Source organism: Prionailurus viverrinus, chromosome C1 (assembly GCF_022837055.1).
Source record: "Prionailurus viverrinus isolate Anna chromosome C1, UM_Priviv_1.0, whole genome shotgun sequence".
Lineage (NCBI taxonomy): Eukaryota > Metazoa > Chordata > Mammalia > Carnivora > Felidae > Prionailurus > Prionailurus viverrinus.
In genome coordinates this window covers 111808194-111827743 of record NC_062568.1, presented here as the reverse complement: position 1 = coordinate 111827743, position 19550 = coordinate 111808194, and the positions used below count along the sequence as shown (strand labels likewise).

Sequence of the window (19550 nt, the reverse complement as noted above, 5' to 3'; positions counted from 1 at the left end):
AAAAGAGTCTGGATGGGGTCCCTGAGCTGGCCGTCTACAGCTTCCAGAACCTTGGGGCTGGATGTATTTCCCCCTGGACAACTGTAGTAGCCCGATGTCCTGGTTTCCCTCGTGCAGTTAAATTCAGCGGTGTTTTTGTTTTTTGAGTGAGGGACTTCTCTATCAGCTTTCTATCTAATTAATTCTCTTACTCTTCTCTGGAGGTAGAAAGAAAGGCTTGGGAGCCAGGAATAATTTTTCTCCTGTTCCAGGACCCAACTAAAGTAGAAGGATTTCAAGGAAGTGAAATTTCCAACCTCTCATCCAACAACCTCACTCATCAAAGATACGTCAAAACTAAGAAATGAGCACCCTGTGGGACGCCTGGGTGGCTCAGTCAGTTGAGCGTCCAACTTCGGCTCAGGTGGTGATCTCCCATTTTGTGAGTTTGAGCCTGGTATTGGGCTCACTGCTGTCAGCACAGAGCCTGCTTCGGATCTTCTGTCCTCCTTTCTCTCTGCCTTTCTGAAAGGAAGAAAAAAGGGAAGGGAAGGGAAGGGAAGGGAAGGGAAGGGGGAAAGAAAGAAAAGAAAAGAAGAAAGAAAGAAAGAAAGAAAGGGAAAGAAAGAAAGGAAAGGAAAGAAAGAAAGAAAGAAAGAAAGAAAGAAAGAAAGAAAAGGAAGTAAGGAAGGAAAGAAAGAAAGGAATGAAAGAAAAAGAAATGAAAGGAAGGAAAGAAAGGAAAGAGAAAGAAAGGGAAGGAAGGAAAGAAAGAAGGAAAGAAAGAAAAGGAAAGAAAGGAAGGAAGGGAAGAAAGGAAGGAAGGAAGGAAGGAAGGAAGGAAGACGGCTAGTCTCTCATACCTTCTTGTGTGTCTGGTCAGACTGCTTTTCCAGCAGGGTAGCGACAGCACAGTGGGAGCCGTGGATGTGAGGTTGAGAGCGTTGGGCAGTGTGGGTGGAGAGAGGGCCTGAATGGGCCTCACAGTGGGGGACTTTGAACAGATGGCAGGAGTTCCTGAGGTGCAGGAGAACAGTGACACAGAAAGAAAGAGAGGGGAATGCAACCTCTCCCCCGCTTTACCTTCTCCTTTTGTGAGTCAGGAGGCTACCATTTGGTTCTCAGGAGACCTCTCGCCCCCATCACGGTCCTCCCCAGACTGGTCCTGTGAGGACCCCGAAGTGTTAAAGCCTGAGGAGGACTCGTGGGCGCCTGGAGGGGCTTGGGAGTGTCTTGTGCCCCACGGTGCCACATGCACCTGTCTTGGATGGTACTGTGGGCTCAGGAGAACAGAGAGGAGGAAATAGCAGGGCTCGGGAGTAGCAGTGAGCCAGACCTGAGAGGAGGCCGTGGGCTCTGTCTCACTAGGTTAGAGCATGTTATCAGGCTAGCTTTGCTGAGAAGCAAGCACTTCCTCAAGGAAAGTCATTGTCCTTGGGACATTCCTGAAATGAGGACCCACTACTGAGGCCTGATGGGTCTGATGGGAGCTTCTCCCCATGAAGCGTGTTACTTGAGCTTTGTGAGCTTACCCGTGACGTCACGGGGGCACAGATGCCCCCCTCAACCGGCCCTCAGATGGAAGTGTGTCGGCCATGTGTAGACCACGAAGTGTATTTTTTATAAGAATTCAGTGAGATGGAGATACATGAACAGCATGTTGGAATCTCTCTGTTTACACACTCGTGCTTGTGTGCGTGCGCACATGCACACACACACACACCGCCCTGAGTTTTGTGACTGGCGGGAAAGACTGCATTTAAATACTTTGGAGTTTAACTGTGAGGGCGATGTCCTCCTTGGCTTTGAGTCAATTCAGCTACTTCCAATGGGTGATGCCTGCTCAGGGTGTTTAGTCCCCGCCTTGTCTCTCTCCACGCAGATGTTATGAGCATTACAGGTGCTAAGATGTGTCTAAGCATTTTTTTAAATTTATTTTTTTATTTTGAGAGAGAGAGAGAGAGAGAGAGCACTCTTGCATGGTGGCGGTGGCAGCGGCGGGGGAGGGGGGGGAGGGACAGAAAGAGAAGGAGAGAGAGAATCCCAAGCAGGCTCCGTGCTGTTAGCTTGGAGCCCGATGTAGGGCTTGAACCCACAAATCGTGAGATCATGACCTGAGCCAAAACCAAGAGTCAGATGCTTAACCAACTGAGCCACCCAGGTGCCCCTTGTCTATGCATTTCTTATGGAGTGTCTAAAATAGAGAAGGTACTCCTTAAACATTTTTTTAATTTTTATTTATTTTTGAGAGAGAGACAGAGTGTGAGTGGGGAAGGGGCAGAGAGAGAGGGAGACACAGAATCCGAAGCAAGGCTCCAGGCACTGGGTTGTCCTCATAGAGCCTGACGTTGGGCTCGAACTCATGAACTGTGAGATCATGACCTGAGCCGAAGTTGGATGTTTAACTGACTGAGCCACCCAGCACCCCACTCCTTAAACATTTTAAACATTGTTTCCTGTCTCCCTTTTTCACTTCCAGAGAAGCCCGGATGACATAATCTTACCCTCTCACCTCTGACTCTGCCCTAACTTCCTTTGTCCCCTCCAGAAAACAGGTGGAGACTCAGACCTTTGTTGTAACCAATAGGAGGAAATAGGCTGGGTGTTGGGGTAGGAGTTGGTATGCACCGTGGCACCCACCCGTCCTAGGGTAGCCTGAGACTGCTGTGGCTTAAGAAACTGTAATGAAGAATTAAATAACCAGCTGTCTGTTGATACAGTAGAAGATGCAGGTGGCAGCCTTTGATGGAAAAACAAAATGAAAATCCTTGAACTTCCTTAATGAACCTGATGTCTTCAGAGTCACTCAATACCCCATTCGTTATCCCTGGGAACCCTGGAGGATTGGCTTTGACTTCTTACATGCCTAGAGTCACTTGGTGGTTGAGGTGGAATCAGAACCTTGACTCGGAGTCCTGGCTGGAGACAGAAATCCCAGGGCTCCCCTGTCAGGCCTCGCTGGGCGGTTTCCCTCTGCTCTACTCCCTTGACCTCCCTCGGTGTCTCTGTACCTGAGCTCCAGACCCAGACTGAGCCCGGCCCCCAGGGGAATGACTGTCAGAGGCGGCCGGTCAGACCTCAAGCCCTGCCTCCCGCGTGGGCCCCGGCTGAGCCTGTGTCTGTCCTTGCAGGCAGATTCCCCAGGCCACGGCTTCCATGAAGGACGGCAAATGGGAACGGAAGAAGGTGAGCAGCCGGTCTTGCCCCGCCCCGTCTGGCTCGGTGCCTGGGGTCCACTCTGCCGCTCACTTTGGCTTCCTTGCCTTTTGCTTGTTTGCTTGCAGTTCATGGGAACAGAGCTAAATGGAAAGATCCTGGGAATTCTTGGCCTGGGCAGGATCGGAAGAGAGGTGGCCACCCGAATGCAGTCCTTTGGGATGAAGGTAAGAGGCTGGCGAACCCCTTGGACGTGGGGCTCTCTGTAGCAGTTTCGGGAAAGGCAGCCTTGCTCGAGAGAAGGTAAAGGTTTTTTTCCTAGGAGGCTCTGACCCTCTGGTAGAGCCCCTGACTAAGTAGGCAGTGTAGCCGGGGAGGGGAGGAACGTTGGCCTGCCATTCTGGATACCTGACCTCAAAATCTGGGAATAACTTGGTGCAGGCCACTCAGCTCTAGGGGGAGTAATTGCCCTGAGTCCCCGTGGAGCAGAGGGGTCTAGTGTCCTGCCCTTTTCCTCCCCTGCCACGAGGGCTCGTTGTTTTGCCGTGTCTGTTCCCTGGGATAATTTAGAAAAACAGGAGCAAATTTGGAGCCTTCTAGCAAAGCAGCTGTCCATCCACTGGCTGGCTCCACTCCCTAGTGCAGAAGAGGCAGCAACGTGCTTCCGTGTATGCCGTGATACGATGTTCAAGCCTGCGGTGGCTGAGGCACGACATATTTCTCAGAACTCTTCCCTGACCCCCGTCTCCCTCCAGGACCTGCTTTATCCCACTCTGGGAACTCAGTGGTTCTGGCTGAGCGAGGGGCTGTCATTAAGAGCAGTGCCACCCCCTGAGGCCGGTCCGGGAGGCCTTGAAAAGGGGGAGGCCGCTGAGCCACACATAGGAGAGCGCCTGCAGGGGCCAGGGACCAGGCAGCTCGGAGTGCTAGCTGACGTCTCCTTATTCACCGGGGCTGTCAGGGGGGATCGTGTGTTCGAACTGCAGCCAGGAAGGCTTTTGTTAAATATAAAGGAAAACAGTTTTGACAAGCAGATCATTTCTAGAAAAATTTTCATAGACCTGCTATGGCATTCTCCCTTTCTCCCCTTCTTCCTCCCTTTCTTGTGTCCTTCCCCCCGCCTCCCCACTTCACAGAGTTAGAAGGAACCTTATAGATTAACCCTTACTTTTATACTGATGTCTGGAGTTTGTATGTATTTGCTAAGACCTCCCGCAAACGGAAGGTAGACAAGAACCCAGGTGGGCGCCGGATCATACCGCATTGAACATCTTCCTCTCCATCCTGCCCCTCTTCCCCACCACATTTATTTATGCCAGCCAGACATCTTCCCTAAGCCGCGGCACGTTTTTCGAGATCCCTGGCCCACCAGGATCCACTGGTCATGAGAACAAACCAAAGCCATCCCTTTGGTGCAGGGGCAGCGAGGTGCCATGTGCTGAAAGGTGTGCTTTCTCCTCCTCTCTTTTGTGAGGGATTAACGTAAGGGCTCTGCTCTAAAAGCAGGGGTCAGGGCTTCACCTAGGTGCTTCACTTGGGGGTTCTTCTGTCCGGATGTCTCTGGAGGGTCACTGTTGGCTGTCTTGCTTTGGGACATGATCCTTGGAAACCCCTGAAACATCCCTTGGAATGGTCATTCCCCCCACCCCTCCACCCTTGCCAGCAGCCCTGGTCATTTCGGAGTGGCCCAGGTGGCCTTTGTTTATACTCTTTGCTCACTTTGATGGAGCTTCCTAACATATTCCTGAGCCCAGGTGAGTTTTGCCGCAGGGCAGACAGATTGCTGACCCGCTTGGTCCAGGTCTGCTAGGTTGATGTGAGCGGCTGCAAAGGGCAACATTTTCCAAAGGGCGAGGAGGGAGGATCGTTGAACAAATTGTGAAAGGGATGGGTTTATCGGCATCCAGGCAGGAAACAATGATCAGTGTTTACTAGACGCAAATTGTTTTCCTTTGGCCTTGTTCTGCCTTTGGAAACCAGCAGTAAACTGATGGATGGTGGGAATCCCCAGATGTCTTGTACCTGGGGGGTTTAAGATTTTATTTTAGTTAGATAATAGGTGAATGCCTTCTCACAAAAACTGACTTTTAGATCCTTATCTCCTTGGGTACCACCCCAATCCTGGTCTCACAGGTAACATCACTTTGGCGTGTGTCACCTTGGACTTTTTTCTGTGCGTTTACACGGAATGCATACAGTTCTTTGCCTACAGAGGGATTCTGTGCCCTTTGAGAATAGACTGTTATACATGCTGCCAACATAAAAATGTATGTCTTGTAATAAATACATTTACCATATTTTTAAACTATTGCGTGGAATTCTGTTGTGTAGACAAATAGTCTTTTATTTAGCCACTTCCTCAAGGATAGACATTTAGATGGTTTGGAAATGCGGATGTCAGTAAGACGTTGGTGAGGTCTTTCATGATACCCTTGGGATTAAGATGGAAAACGTGAGCTTGGTGCTAAGGCTTTAGTAACTGGTTGAGCATAGCCCTGTCTCCATCTGGAGGGAGATGGTCCAGGATGGTGAAGGGCTCTCTGCTTTCTCCACCTTTTTCATCAATGGCCTGGATGACAGGAAGCAGGGAGAGGTGGTTAATTCTCAAGGGTGTGGAATGAGATCCTAAAAAACATAAGAAGGCTAGAATGCTAGTTGGGCATCCTAACAGGAAGTCTAGCTAGAATACCTATCAGTGCCCTACACATGGTCCCCCAAAGCAACTGAACATATATTAGATGTAGAGGTGTTGTTAAAAAGCTTTTGTAGGGGGGGGACCTTTGGTTGACAGAAATACAGTGTACAGTTAAAAGTGGCATGGCTGATAGGAAGGTCATGTGATGTTTGGCAGCATTAAAAGAAGCATGGCTTCCAGAACAAGGAAGGTGACATTTCTCATGCTCTGTACCAGTCAGACTCTGAAGTATTGTGAACCCAAGCTCTGAGAGACTGAAAGTTCTGGAGATGGAAGGTGATGGTGTGAGGTTCCTGTCTATACTTCCTAAGTAAGGGTTGAAGGCACTCGGGTCACTGAGCCCCATCGTGACTTGGGAGGCATCCTGGGAGGCTGCCCAATAGCTAACGGGCAGTCTGTAGAAGAATATTGCTCTCTAAGCAGTGGATCCACGGAGGACCAAGAGGTACATGCCCGAGGGAACAGAGCTACAGCCAGAGCTGGCCCCAGATGGAAGGGAGAGAGCCAAGTCTCCCACTACTGCAGATACACCTGTGAGACTGTTTGAGTACTTGGCCGGCATGTGTGGACGAAGTGTATGCATTGGCAGATGTAGAAGCAGACGGCCTTTAAAACTCTGGTATCTCCAGGCACCCCTTACCCATGGGCTACAAGTTTCTTTATCTGTGGAGTGGTCCTTAGCAGGGAGTTCACTGTGCAGTCGTTGGAAATAGAATAAAACTATTAAGGGCTGTGGTTTGTTACAGTAACTTGGGCGAACACTGTGATTGAAGACAGAGTGGACCGGGAGGCGGAGGAGACTCCGAGGAGTCCTGGTTGGGCGGCTCAGGCAACGAGGCTGAGCATGTGCAGATTATCTTTATCACCCCCTCCCCTCGGGTCTTACCCCGGGCTTTAATCTGTCACCCAGGCTGTTAATCACTAATGAGGCTGTTAATGGATGACTAACATCCAGCCCCTTCCACAGTATCATGATTTAAGAGTTGACCCCTTCATGTCACAGGAGGGTTGGCAGAGACCCTTTTGTGCTCAGATGTGGGGGCTGCCCCCCTTTCTTTCCTGTCCTTTCTTTGTCACTATCTGGTCACTCAGGGAAGGGGGGATATGCTGGACCTTAGCTCTGCTAGGGGGCTTCCCAGAAGCACCTGGTTGAGTGTGTGTTGGGGGAGAGCCCTTCTATGCTGTCGTTCCCAACGAGCACAGGCCTGGAAGGAACCTTCCCAGGCCCGCTGAGAGCAGCTGCTGACTGGCTCTGGGCCTCATGGCACAGATGTGTGTTTCGGTATAATTCTGGCAGCCGGTAGCCTGCTGGTGGTCTGGGTCATCTGAGTCAGGCTCCATGGCATTCTTTCTGCCTGAAGATTTTTCCCAACCTCGTGCCGAATCACAGGTTGTACGCTTCGGAGACATTCACGCTGGCGTGTCCCCTAGAATGTGTGATCAGACCCAAGCCCGCCAGGAGCTGAGCCTTGCACTCTCTTACCAAGGTTTTTCCCTGAGGAGCAGACAAGCATCTCTTGACAGTTACTGTGCGGCCAGTGTCGTGATGAATCTGAAGTTGGCCCAGAGGGGTGGACGTTGAACCCAAGGCGCCAGCTCTCACTGATTTCTTTCAGACCCAGCTAATATTTACTGAGGTCTGCCTGGTCAGATACTGTGCTCACGATGACCCCTCGGGGTCAATATTATCATCCCAGTTTTACAGATAAGGAAACTGAGGCCCAGGAAGGCTGTATGATAATGTTCCAGATAATAGGACTAGTAAATGGTGGAGTCCAGCTGAAACTCCAGGTTTCCTGACTTCCAGTCTGGTGCCCTTTGTCGTGCACCAGCACGGTCTTCGGCCCCAATCTGCACTGGCTGCATGGTGCATGATCCATGCCGTGTCTCTGTGCTCCTCCTTTCTCCGGACAAAGCCTCCCGAGGCAGGCAGCTCCTATCTCAGTCTGGTAACTGCAGTTCCTGCTGCCCTAGAGTACTGATTTTCAAGTTCTTCCCAGAGCCTGAAGTTCCAGAAAGGTGCCTTAGGGACACAAGGAGGGGGACCCTCGGGAGACAGTAGGTGGTGGGGCTCTGGGCCTTCACCTCTGCAGCCTTGGTCAGTTTTTATATTGGGTTTCTGGTAAGATTTCATTGTCCAAAGGGGAGAGAGTTCTAATCCTAAGGCAAAAGAATTGGATGTGGGGTAGAAAGGGGGTATGATGGAGAGGCGCCTTTCCTTTAAAGGCCCCCTTGCTCTCTGGCATCCACTGCTAAGCCAGAGGGCCCAGAGTAGGCGTAGGCAGCCTCTCCTGCCTTCTGTGTCACCAACGGGGAGGTGGCTCTGCATGAAAAGCTAGGCTTCCGCTGCTGCCCAGCAACAGGAGGCTGGTGAGGCCGGGGTTCAGGCGTGGAGCCCCTCTGCGGGTGTCCCTAAGGCTCCTCTAGGAATAGTCATTGGATGGTATGTACCTGGAATTGTTCCAACTTCTGTCCATCAGGACATCTGACCCTTTCCAGGACCCGTCAGGACCCTACTCAGACATTGGTCTCCTGGGCCCAGTGTCACTCTTCCTACTCCCCCCTCCTCCCCTAATGGTCTCCTGATGTGAGAACCCCAACTGCTGGCTGAGTTCATTCAGCTCCTGTCTGCCCTGAGGATCTCGAGTGAAAAATGCAAACGGGTTTTCTCAGCCGAATTCTTCCCTGCAGTTGTCTACAGCTGAACAAGAGAAAGAAAGCTGAGTCAGGGCCCGTTGACCACTGTGGAAGATGCCCATCTCCTCCTTCCCCATCTCCCCCTTTAGCTATAGGCCCCTCCCGTGGGGACGCTGAGCCAGGCTCGGCCCGCGGGACCCTTCCTCCCAGCATCCCCCCGCTGCTTCTTGGCTCCTGAGAGCCCAGAAGCCCTAGCGTCGCGTGAACTTGCCTCCATGAGGCTTGGCTTTGTGACCTCTGCTGGTGTTCCCGACCTGTCCCCACTCACATGAACAAAGTACATCTGGATTAGACATGAACAGGGCCATTGTTCCGGACCGCCTCTGAGCCGGCAGACAAAGAGGACTTGTAAGGACATGGGCAGAGATCCTCTCTCCTCCCCCGGACACCTTATTGTCCCCACGAAACGAATAGGTTCTATCTGAAGGGAATGACCATTTGGGCTGGGGTGGTCATGACCTTATGACCTACAGCCTCTCCCCCCAAACCTCCACCTTGGCTTTCCTGGTTCCACGAGGCTGATGATGAAAAACGTGATCTGAAATCTGTACCTTATTCATAACCAACCATTTTCAGTTCCTTCTCTGGAAGGGCTGAATTTTATATAGAAAGCTTCTTTGCTGTGATTTTCTAAGATAACTTTTATGTTTCCCCCAAAGAATTGGTGATCAGTGGGGGAAACAGTACAAAGCACAGGAAAACATACAGGAGCAAAAAATTCCACCACACAGAGGTGACCACCGTTAAAGTGTTCGAGTATTATGCGTTCTGTTCTGTTTGTTTTTGTTTAATCCTGGGCCATCTCTGAACATTGTAGGGTTCACCTGTAACGCTTCCGGGTTAAGGGAACTTTTTTTTTCAAGGAATATTGAATTATTGAATGTTGGAACAGGGGAGGACTTTGAAATCATCCACCTAATTCCTCTACTTAGGACTGAGGAGCCAGGTCCAGGCCTCCTGGTTCAGTGTCCGCCCCTTGGCTTCTGCCGGTGTGCCCAGGTCAATTGGCTGTCCTGCCTTCTTGAGGACATTGATGCCTTTGAGGCTTTTATGGCTGCTACACCTCTTTCCCCCAGTCAATGCTGCTGACGTGGACCAAGCTGAAGGAGAGAGTTCGGGGTCGACCTCCTGGGTAGACCCGACAGAAAGTGGATTAAGTCTTTGCTGTTGAAAGAGGTGTGATGCTTCATTGGTGTTCTTCCCAGCTTCTTGTGCTGGCTTGGTAACCTTCAGAGCGTTGCCCTGGCTGAGACCTGTGCGACTGGCACCCAACACTGGTTCTGATGCAGGAGAGAAGTGTCTATTTCCTCCACCCCTGTCTTCTCAGCCTCCCTGCCTGATGTAGAAGGATGGGCACTGTGGGCACAGGCCCCAAAATCCAAACACTGGTTCTTGTCCCCACGCCACCATTTGCCCCCTGTGTGACCATGACTAAATCATTTCACCTCGCTGCCTTACTTTCCTCATCTGTAAAATGGGGGAAATCATCGTGCCTAATCCATTGGATATGAGTTGGAAGCACCTGACATAGTAAATGCGAAAGGAGTGTTCGCCATTATGAGCGATGACTGCTCCTCCTTTCTTCTTTCTTCTGAGCTTTGTCTTCTCCAACTGTCCTTCCCTCACCGGTATCTGATGGCCTTTGGTAAATACCATGAGGCTGATGGAGTCTGTACCCCCGGAGTTTCCTGCCTGCCCCCTGTCTCCCAGGAGTCAGCCTCCCTTCCTTCTCAGCAGCCTCGGAGAGGTCACTCCGCCTGGGGAATCCCCTCCTCCCCTGTCAGCCCAGAACGTTCTTCTGGGTCCCTCCCCATCCACGGTTCCTTTATGTCTCCCTTTCCCCCCTCTTGACGTCCTTGTTCCGCACCCCCATCAAACCTGTCTTGTTGAAAGGATCCGTCTCTCATCCTTTAGACCTCTGTGTGATTAGTCACCAAGTCGTGCCTTCCAAGACAAGATGCATTTTAAGAAACTTCAAGAAGGAACCAAACTTTCCTCGCTGATGTGTCTACACCACTCCCCAGTGTCCATTCTTGGTCTCCTTGATCACACTGCCCCCACCCCCTGCTTCCTCACTCTGCTGAAGTTGTCAGTGCCCCTGCCTGCGCTCTGACCCCGTGGGTCCTGGGCCACGGCCAGCCTGTCCTCTGTTGCCTGGTTGTACCCTACGAGTGCGTCACTGCTCCCCAAGTGGTCGTCCTGCCTCTCCGGGGCTCCCTGCTTGCCATGAGTTTCTGAGCTCCACCTTCCCCCCACACCCCCCCACCCCACGCTGCTTTTGCATCTGTTGATGGTTAAGGGCCTGGGCCTCCCTTTGCACTCGGGGCCTGCTCCTCCTAATGTGTGAGCCCCACTTTCTCCAGCTCTAAAATAGAATAGTGCCAGCCTTTACTGTATTAGTGTGAGAGGTAAACCGGCGTTTGGAAAGGTTTAGCAATAGTGGCTCACTAAATGGCCACCGTTATTAATAATACCAATACTAAAATTAATAGTGACATCAGCTCCTCTCTCTGTCTCTCTCTCGCTTCTGACCAGACTATAGGGTACGACCCCATCATTTCGCCGGAAGTCTCGGCCTCCTTTGGTGTTGAGCAGCTGCCCCTGGAGGAGATCTGGCCTCTCTGTGATTTTATCACTGTGCACACACCTCTCCTGCCCTCCACCACGGGTACGTGTGTCCCTGCTGATGGGTTGGCCTCAGAAGCCACAGACCGGATCAGGGTGGGCCCTCTGTCTGGCCCTTCTGCAGACGCTGGTGACCAGGTCCCTCGGGCATGGCGTACGGTGATGCTTTGTTAGCCAGCCCTGCATCACACGGAGCAGGGGTGAGCTAACTGAAAATGCACTGTATGAACTGGGTCAACGTGTCCGACCAGTGATCTCACAGTGTTTTCCTGGGGCCACTGCTGGCCTTTCTGGTTCTGGGGCCTGCTCAATGCACACATACCTCAGGCAGTACTCGGATGTTTCTAAACTGAGTTAGGCCTAAGTCTGGAACAGAGACTTTTGCCCCAGAGCTTCCGAGAAGGGAGAGGTGAGACCAGAGAGGCTGTCGCCCTGCTGGAAGGAGGCCAGCGGGGAAGGAGCTGGTGGGCAAAGGGGGGCCTGGTACTGGTGCCTGGATGCCAAGCACCGGCGCTGCAGTAAATCTCCTCCCTCCTCGCAGGCTTGCTGAATGACAGCACCTTTGCCCAGTGCAAGAAGGGGGTGCGTGTGGTGAACTGTGCTCGGGGAGGGATCGTGGACGAGGGCGCCCTGCTCCGGGCCCTGCAGTCGGGTCAGTGTGCTGGTGCTGCACTGGACGTGTTTACGGAGGTGAGTGCCTGGCAGAGGACAGGAGCGGTGAGCAGAGGGGCCCCAGGCAGAGAGCCCGGCAGGCACAGAAGCCTTTGGCTTAGGGTCTCTAGCACCTGTGGTAAACGGGACAAATCGTGTTGCCACAGATCATGCCCTTGTGATCTGAGGAGCCCTCGCAGAGCTTACTACAGAGACAGCCATGTTGTTTTTTGCAAAACTCAGATGTTAAATAGGACCCAATTCCTGGTCGCAGGCGCCCTCCACTGCTGCCATGTGGATAACTTCTGGGGAGACGGTGCCACAAATGAGTTCTGAGGTCGAGGACCTGGGGCAGAGAGAGGTCACTTGGGGCAGGGTGCAATGTATTGGTGCAGGTCTCTGATGAAATGAATCCCATTGCCAAGAAGACGTTCCACCCAGTGTCCATTGGCTTATCTTCTCTTCGGGGAAGGAAACGAAGCCTGAGAATAATGGCCAGAAGTGTCCCCCTGGTCCCGAGCATGGGCTGCTCTTTCTGTCTCTCCACGGGAGAGCTGGAATGATGGATAGGGCATTTCCACTTGGATGCTGTTGGCCTCTCTCAAAAGCCCTGCCACCAGCATCAGAGATCCGGGAGAAAGAGCAGGGATTTTGGATTAGGCAGCTGGGGGTTGCTGGTTACTTGCGGTGGGGCCTTGGCGGGTCCCCAGCCCTCTCTGAGCCCTGGAGCACTCACTGTGTCTTCCCTGCCCAGGGACACAGTGCCTTGGGTTGGTACTCCCGGTCATCTTAACCACACGGTAAGCTTCTCGAAGGAGACTCATGCCTGGCCATCCCCCAGCCCAGCACCTTCCTCTTGCTGTCTTTGGCCTCCTCATGGCACTTGCTAATATGTGGACAGCACTCACAGGCCCAAGCAGCCAGACAAGAGACCTGAGTGATGTTCCCAAAGGCAGTGCGTTGTGCTCAGTGAGCCGAAGGGTGGGAGGGACACTGGAGGGTGGGCAGAGGGGCTCGGGTGGACCACCGGTTGTGGTGACAGCCAGGATGTGACACCTGTGCAGAGAGCCTACTGTGTGAAGAGCTGACAGTCCATGCTGCACGGATTCAGGGGAAAAACCAGTAACAGCAATACTGGCTGACAGCCTCCTGAGTTACTGGCACATAATCTGCACAGCAGTGTTACCGGCTGGCTGGTATTAGCCCATTTTATAGATGATGAAACCAAGGCTCAGAGAAGTAGGCGGAGATTTACCCGAAGGCGCATAAACAGTGGAGCTGAGATGCAAATCCCATCCATCCTCTGTCCACTCTGCCGTGGTGGGACATTAATGAGGAAGCCGGGCCTGGAGACCAGCGACCTGGCAAGACTGAAGTAGAAGGCGTCATCACCCCTGCCCTTCTCTCCGGTTTCCCTGGGCAGCCAACCAAGAGGTGTCTCTTTCTGGGTAGGAGCCACCGAGGGACCGCGCCTTGGTGGACCACGAGAGCGTCATCAGCTGCCCCCACCTGGGTGCCAGCACCAAGGAGGCCCAGAGCCGCTGCGGGGAGGAGATTGCCGTCCAGTTTGTGGACATGGTGAAGGGGAAGTCCCTGGCGGGGGTGGTAAGTATGGCCAAGTGGGGCTGGAGCCCAGGGTTCAGGGGGAGGAGCAGGAGCGGGGCATCTGGTTTTGGGGAGTGGTGATAGCTCCTGTGAACAGTAGTGTGCCGATCTGATTCTGCTCTGGGAGCAGAAGATAAGGAGTCCCCTGAGCCAGGCCTGTGAGTGGGGTGGCAGGAGCCGCCCTGTCCCAGCCTTGGTAGCTACAGCCGGGCTGTGGGGAGCAGGCTCGGCACTGCTATATTGTAGCCTTGCTGCTGAGATTGCTGCTCTTCCCAGGGTCTGGGCTCCAGAGAAACCCTCCTTTGTTCTCCACAAGCCTCGGGAATGAAGGAGTGTGGCCTGGGTGATGCTGGATGATGCTGGATGCCGTGGGGAGTGGCAGCTGGGGACCCGGCCGGTGGAGAAGCTTGTCAGGGTCCTCTCTCACCTCCGAGGCCTGAGTGTTCCTTGTCCCATGTCCACCTTAGAACCCTGGGCAGGATGAGTCCCCAGTCCCAGAATGAACCCCCCCAAGCCCCCTCTCTTTCCCCAAATCATGGCCTGGTATCCCTACTTCCTCTCTTAGCTCATACTCAGCCCTTCCTGGCACATTTTGCCTCCAAGCTTAACTTAACTTACTTCCGGTCCCGTCTCAATCATTCAGTCTTTGGATGTCCCTTAAGCTCCAGTGAGTACCAGAATCTGTCCTAACCCTCTGGGGACACCGATGACTAAGGAAGGCATAGCTCTCTTTCGGGGGGCTTGCCATCCCTTCACAAAGACTTGCTTGACCTTTCCAGTCCAGTTTCAACCCATTGGCAATGGACCATATTCTCCCTTGTTAAGATCTCATGAGTTTATATCTTTAAGTTTATCTCCCTCCAGAAGGGAGCCAAGGCTGGTCCCCGACCTTCCTGGCTGACCCTCAGCCTGGGGATTTTCACAGCCTAGGATGGAACCATAGCAGGAGAGACACAGGATGCTTTGTTCAGCCTGCCAGCCCTGGTTTGATAGCCCAGCTTTCCGGGCCACCCTGCCGTCTACACCCTGAGGGAGTAAGGGAGCCAGCTGCTCCCCTGAAGGACCGACCCCATCCCCCGCCCCCAGGGCCATCCTGGTAGTCAGCGATCACACTTGGCCAGCCCAGCTGTGTGCCTCTCCCCTATGTATTCTGCGTCACTTGGCTCCCCAGAGTGGGGGGCACTTTCTCCCTTTGCACATCTAGTTTCTGAGCAGGTCCCCCCAGGTGATGCACTGGGATCTGGGCTGAGGCCTGGGCAGTGGCCAGTATCCACCAACTGGGGCTGGGCTTTTCCCTTTGTAGCCCTTTGCCAGGCATGCGTCTGCCCACCTGTCACAGCCCTTGGGAGTTCCCATGGTGTCATTAGGTCATGGTGGCATTCCAGGCCTTTTCATGCTGGGGGCTCCTTACCAGCTCCATCAAATGGAACCACAAGCTATTCCCATCTTATATCAGAGGTAAACTCTCTTGGTCAAAGTAAACTTGGGCAAAAAATTTTTTTTAATTATTTTTAATGTTTATTTATTTTTGAGAGAGAGCGCAAGGCTGGAAGGGACCGAAAGAGAAAAAGACACAGAATCCGAAGCAGGCTCCAGGCTCTGAACTGTCAGCACAGAGCCCGATGTGGGGCTCAAACCCACGAACTGTGAGATCGTGACCTGAGCCGAAGTCTGAGGCTTAACCAAATGAATCACCCGGGTGCCCCTAGACTTGGGAAAATTTAAGTCTCACGCAAAGCGGCTGGCTGTCCTGCGGTAGGCTTTTGGAAAGAAAGACATTTGTGCCACATGGGAAATCTCTCCCCGTGCGTCCACTTCAGTTTCGTTCTGTCCTAACCTTAGACACAGACTAACAGTAGGGTCAGGCCCCTGACTCTTGGAGCCCTTCCGCTTGTTCTGTGACCCTGCAAGGAGCACCCCCGGGTTGGGTTCCGGCAGGGGCTGCCCAGAGGACACTTTCCTCCACGTTCTGCAAGCTCAGCCCAGCCCGCTGGCAGGTGGCACTTCCACTCTGCTCCTGGCCACTGGGCCTGCCTCATCCCACCTCCTGGTTCACTGCTGCTCTTTCCTGTGCCCCTTGGAGAGGAGCAGGGGAACCCTGCCACAGGAGCCCTCCAGCCAGGATGCCACCCGCGCAGAAGGGTCTGGTGGGAAGCTCTGCCCCCTGGCTATTTCCAACATCAGCAGCCTGTTTGATTTGGATCGAACCCCAGGTTTCAAATTAAATCCTTCTTCAATTCTTTGGTTCTTTGTACATGTTGAGTCACCAAAGTGGCCAGTGCTTAATTTCAGAGCCAGACCATCTTTTTTCTTTTTTTCTTTTCTTTTTTCTTTTTTTTCTTTTCTCTTTTCTTTTCTTTTCTTCTTTTAAGTTTATTTATTTATTTTGAGAGAGAGTGCATACGCAAGGAAAGGACAGAGAGAGAGGGAGAGAGAGCATCCCAAGCAGGCTCTGTGTTGTCAGCACAAAGCCCTACACAGGGCTCAAACTCACAAACCATGAGATCAGGACCTGAGCTGAAATTAAGAGTCAAATGCTTATCCAACTGAGCCACCCAGGTGCTTCACCCTTTTTTTTTTTGGTAGAGTTTATTTACAGAGCCAGACCATCTTGAGCCACAAAATGGAATCAAAATTCTGACCCAGGACAAGCTGGCTTTGTTATCAAGTTCCTGGTTGGGGGTCCAGACCTACCCTAGACTTCTACCTTTAAAAAAAATTTTTTTTAACATTTATTTATTTTTGATAGAGAAAGAGAGACAGAGCACAGCAGGGGACGGGCAGAGAGAGAGGGAGACACAGAATCTGAAGCAAGCTCCAGGCTCTGAGCTGTCAGCACAGAGCCAGGCATGGGGCTCAAACTCATGAACCACGAGATCATGACCTGAGCCGAAGTCAGATGCTTAACCGCCTGAGCTACCCAGGTGCCCCTAGACTTCTACCTTTAGAAGGACACATGGCTTTTGCCCCCTTTAGCTGCCCCGGTTGCCTTGTGGTGGGCCAATGTTTGAAAGGTGATAGGATCATCAAGAGTATGTGAATTCAACTTCACAAATTGTGATATTTGGTCAAAGTGATTAATGACCATGTACACACTCTTTTAATTGAGGTATAAAGTAAACAGGAAGGCATCCTGGAATGACCTACCACTCTAGGTCCAAGTGATCTGTGACTTGCCATACAGCTTACGTCAAAGACCCACCTTCCTACTGTGCCGTCTGGACCCTTCCCCAGCACAGGAAAGACCAGTCTCCCACTGCGGGGGGCGGGGGGGTGAGGCTGGCACTGTTCAGGGAGGGAGACATTCCTTTATCCCCCTTCTAGAGATTTGGAACGGTCTTAGCCTTTTGTGTGCTTTTCTGGCTCTACAGCAATCCCCAGCAAGTTATTGTCTTGGTGGCTGATGGAAGTTGCCTTCCCTCCCAGCCCCTCAGGCACACGAAGCAAGGATGGGTCTGTGCCTTTTGCTGTCTACGTGGAGCTGTGGTTGGTAGCCGAGATGGGCAGACGTTTGCCCCTCCTTTTCCTGACCTTAGCTCTGCTCCCCTTTCTGTGCAGGTGAACGCCCAGGCCCTTACCAGTGCCTTCTCTCCGCACACCAAGCCTTGGATTGGTCTGGCAGAAGCTCTGGGGGCACTGATGCGAGCCTGGGCTGGATCCCCCAAAGGGACCATCCAGGTGGTAACACAGGGTGAGCTGGGGACACTGCAGAGGGAGGGGAAGAGGGTTGTGTGTGCAGCAGTTCAGCGACAGTGAGGGACTGGGAAGCAACTTGACCTGGTCTTGTGACCCCATGTCCCACGTTATGTCCGCATATGGCTCACTTGCTACCCAGTGGGGAAAGAGGGGAGGGGCGCAGAAAAATCACTGGGAAATACATGTGATTTTCACAAGTCACGTTTGTATAGTATTTTTAAGATGTAGGTGTTCTGGGTGCCAGAGAAACCTCCACAAGAGACAGAGTTTCACATGAGAGGCCACAGGATTGGTGGAGGGAGTCCCAGATTAAGCGACAGGACCTTTGATTCTGGGTTTGGCCCTGTCGCTTACCTGCTGTGTGACTTTCCTTTCTCTGAGCCTTGGGTTCTTGACCTGTAAAGTGAGAGTTGGGGTGGGGGGTGCTAGACGAGGCGGTGGGACAGTTCGGGCTCTGTGACGTAGTAAGGTGGGTCCTCGGGCAAGCCGATGGCCCTGGGGAGCAGTTGATCAGCTGGGGAGTGGGCATGAGGACAGTACTTGAGGTCTGCCCTCAGGCTCCAGCCACTTTTGCAGTGGGCCCAGCTTGTGCAGATGTGGTGAGAGATGGGGGAGGAGTCTAGCTCCCCAAACCCTGCCGCGGCTTGCCCCCCACTATGGCCTGCTATGCATCTGCTCACTTGGGGAGAGCTCGGGGGTGGTTAGACCCTGAGCACTGCCAGTAATAGGCAAGGTCAGAGCCAGGGGATCCCCGGAGAAAACAATTCGGGGAACTGGGTGGCAGTTACTGGCTCTCTGCCCTCCAGAGGGAAGCAGAGCTGCCCTGGGCAGGGTGGGGGGTGGGGGGGACAGGGCAGCGAGGAGGCCGCGACCCAAAGCTAGGCGCCAGTGGTCTCCGGCCCGCGGCTCCTGTGTTGTTCACCAAACGGTGATCTTATGATAACTTCTCCGTCCCCAGGAACCTCCCTGAAGAATGCTGGGAACTGCCTGAGCCCCGCGGTCATTGTCGGCCTCCTCAAAGATACTTCCAATCAGGCGGATGTGAACTTGGTGAATGCCAAGCTGCTGGTGAAAGAGGCTGGCCTCAATGTGTGTGCCCCTCGCCCCCCCTTTCCTTTCCCTCTGGGCCCTGCCCTTCTCTCCCTACCTTTCCAGAATATGCTTACAGCCCCGCTCATTGAGTGGGAGCCCCGAGTGCAGGCCCCGTCATTGACACTGACCGCCTGTGATAGGCAGCCATCGTTTCTCTGTCCGCCTGCGTCTGAGTGTTGCTGAGTGAACCCAGCCCTCCTGATAGTGCTTTGTGTATAAGTGCCCATGAGAATGGGAGGCCGGAGCAGCACCCTATTTTACAGCTGAGGAAGACAAGGGGCCAGGCTGCATCTGGCCGGAGGCTGGGAGGTAGACCAGCAGTCTCTGACTCCTCTTACCATAGCACCCAGTTTCTTTCTTTCTTTTTCTTTTCTTTTTTTTTTTTTTAACATTTGTTTATTTTCAAGAGACAGAGTGTGAGTGGGGGAGGGGCAGAGAGAGAGGGAGACACAGAATCCCAAGCAGGCTCCAGGCTCCAAGCAGTCAGCACAGAGCCTGATGCGGGGCTCAAACCCACCAACTGTGAGATCATGACATGGGCCGAAGTCGGACGCTTAACCGACTGAGCCACCCAGGCGTCCCCATAGCACCCAGTTTCTTGATTAGCTTGCAAATTCTGGAAGCTTCCTACACGGCCCTCATGCCTCCCCTTTGGTGTCTTCCCCTCTGCTTCCCTTTTTAGAGCACAGCCTGCGTTTCTCAGCCAGCGGGAACTCCCATGGCTCCCCTCTTCTTCTCCTCCTCCACTAGGCTGGGGAGTCTATGCAGGAAGTGGTGGGCAGGGCGGGCCGCCCCCTTTCTCCTCCTTCCCAGCTCCCAGCCTTTGCCCGCACCTGGCAGATCTCTCCTTGCCCTCCCTTGACGGAGGCCGTTGACTGTCCCAGGAAGCTAATGCTCAGGGACACCTGACTGGGCCCATTGGCCCTCTCCTCCGGCCCTGAATCGCTGAGCATTTTGACTGGCCTGGAGCGCTACAGATCAGCAGTGAGGTGGACACAGGGGGGGATGCAATGCAGCCGGCAGGCATAACGGAGCCCCCTTGCCTTCTCCCCACAGGTGACCACCTCCCACAACCCTGCTGGGCCAGGGGAGCAGTGCTGTGGGGAAAGCCTGTTGACCGTGGCCCTGGCAGGTGCCCCCTACCAGACTGTGGGCTTGGTCCAGGGCACCACGCCAGTGCTGCAGGCGCTCAACGGAGCTGTCTTCAGGCCAGAGGTGCCTCTCCGCAGGGGTCTGCCCCTGCTCATCTTCCGGGCTCAGCCGGCTAATCCTGCGATGCTGCCCACCATGATTGGTGAGGAGGGGTTTGTAGGGCTGGCCTGTGCCCTTGAAGCAGGGGCGAGTGTGTGTGTGG

General features: G+C 53.3%; 1 protein-coding gene across 1 annotated transcript in view; it reads left to right on the top strand.

Annotated features, from left to right (window-relative positions):
* PHGDH (phosphoglycerate dehydrogenase) overlaps positions 1-19550 on the top strand; it is a 32205-nt gene that overhangs the window by 11480 nt on the left and 1175 nt on the right. Inside the window, exons 4-11 of the mRNA XM_047872837.1 lie at positions 3111-3165; positions 3264-3362; positions 11063-11195; positions 11694-11842; positions 13256-13408; positions 16967-17099; positions 18063-18193; positions 19253-19490. Of these exons, the coding sequence (XP_047728793.1) occupies positions 3111-3165; positions 3264-3362; positions 11063-11195; positions 11694-11842; positions 13256-13408; positions 16967-17099; positions 18063-18193; positions 19253-19490 (1091 nt within the window). The remainder of the gene's footprint in view (positions 1-3110; positions 3166-3263; positions 3363-11062; positions 11196-11693; positions 11843-13255; positions 13409-16966; positions 17100-18062; positions 18194-19252; positions 19491-19550) is intronic.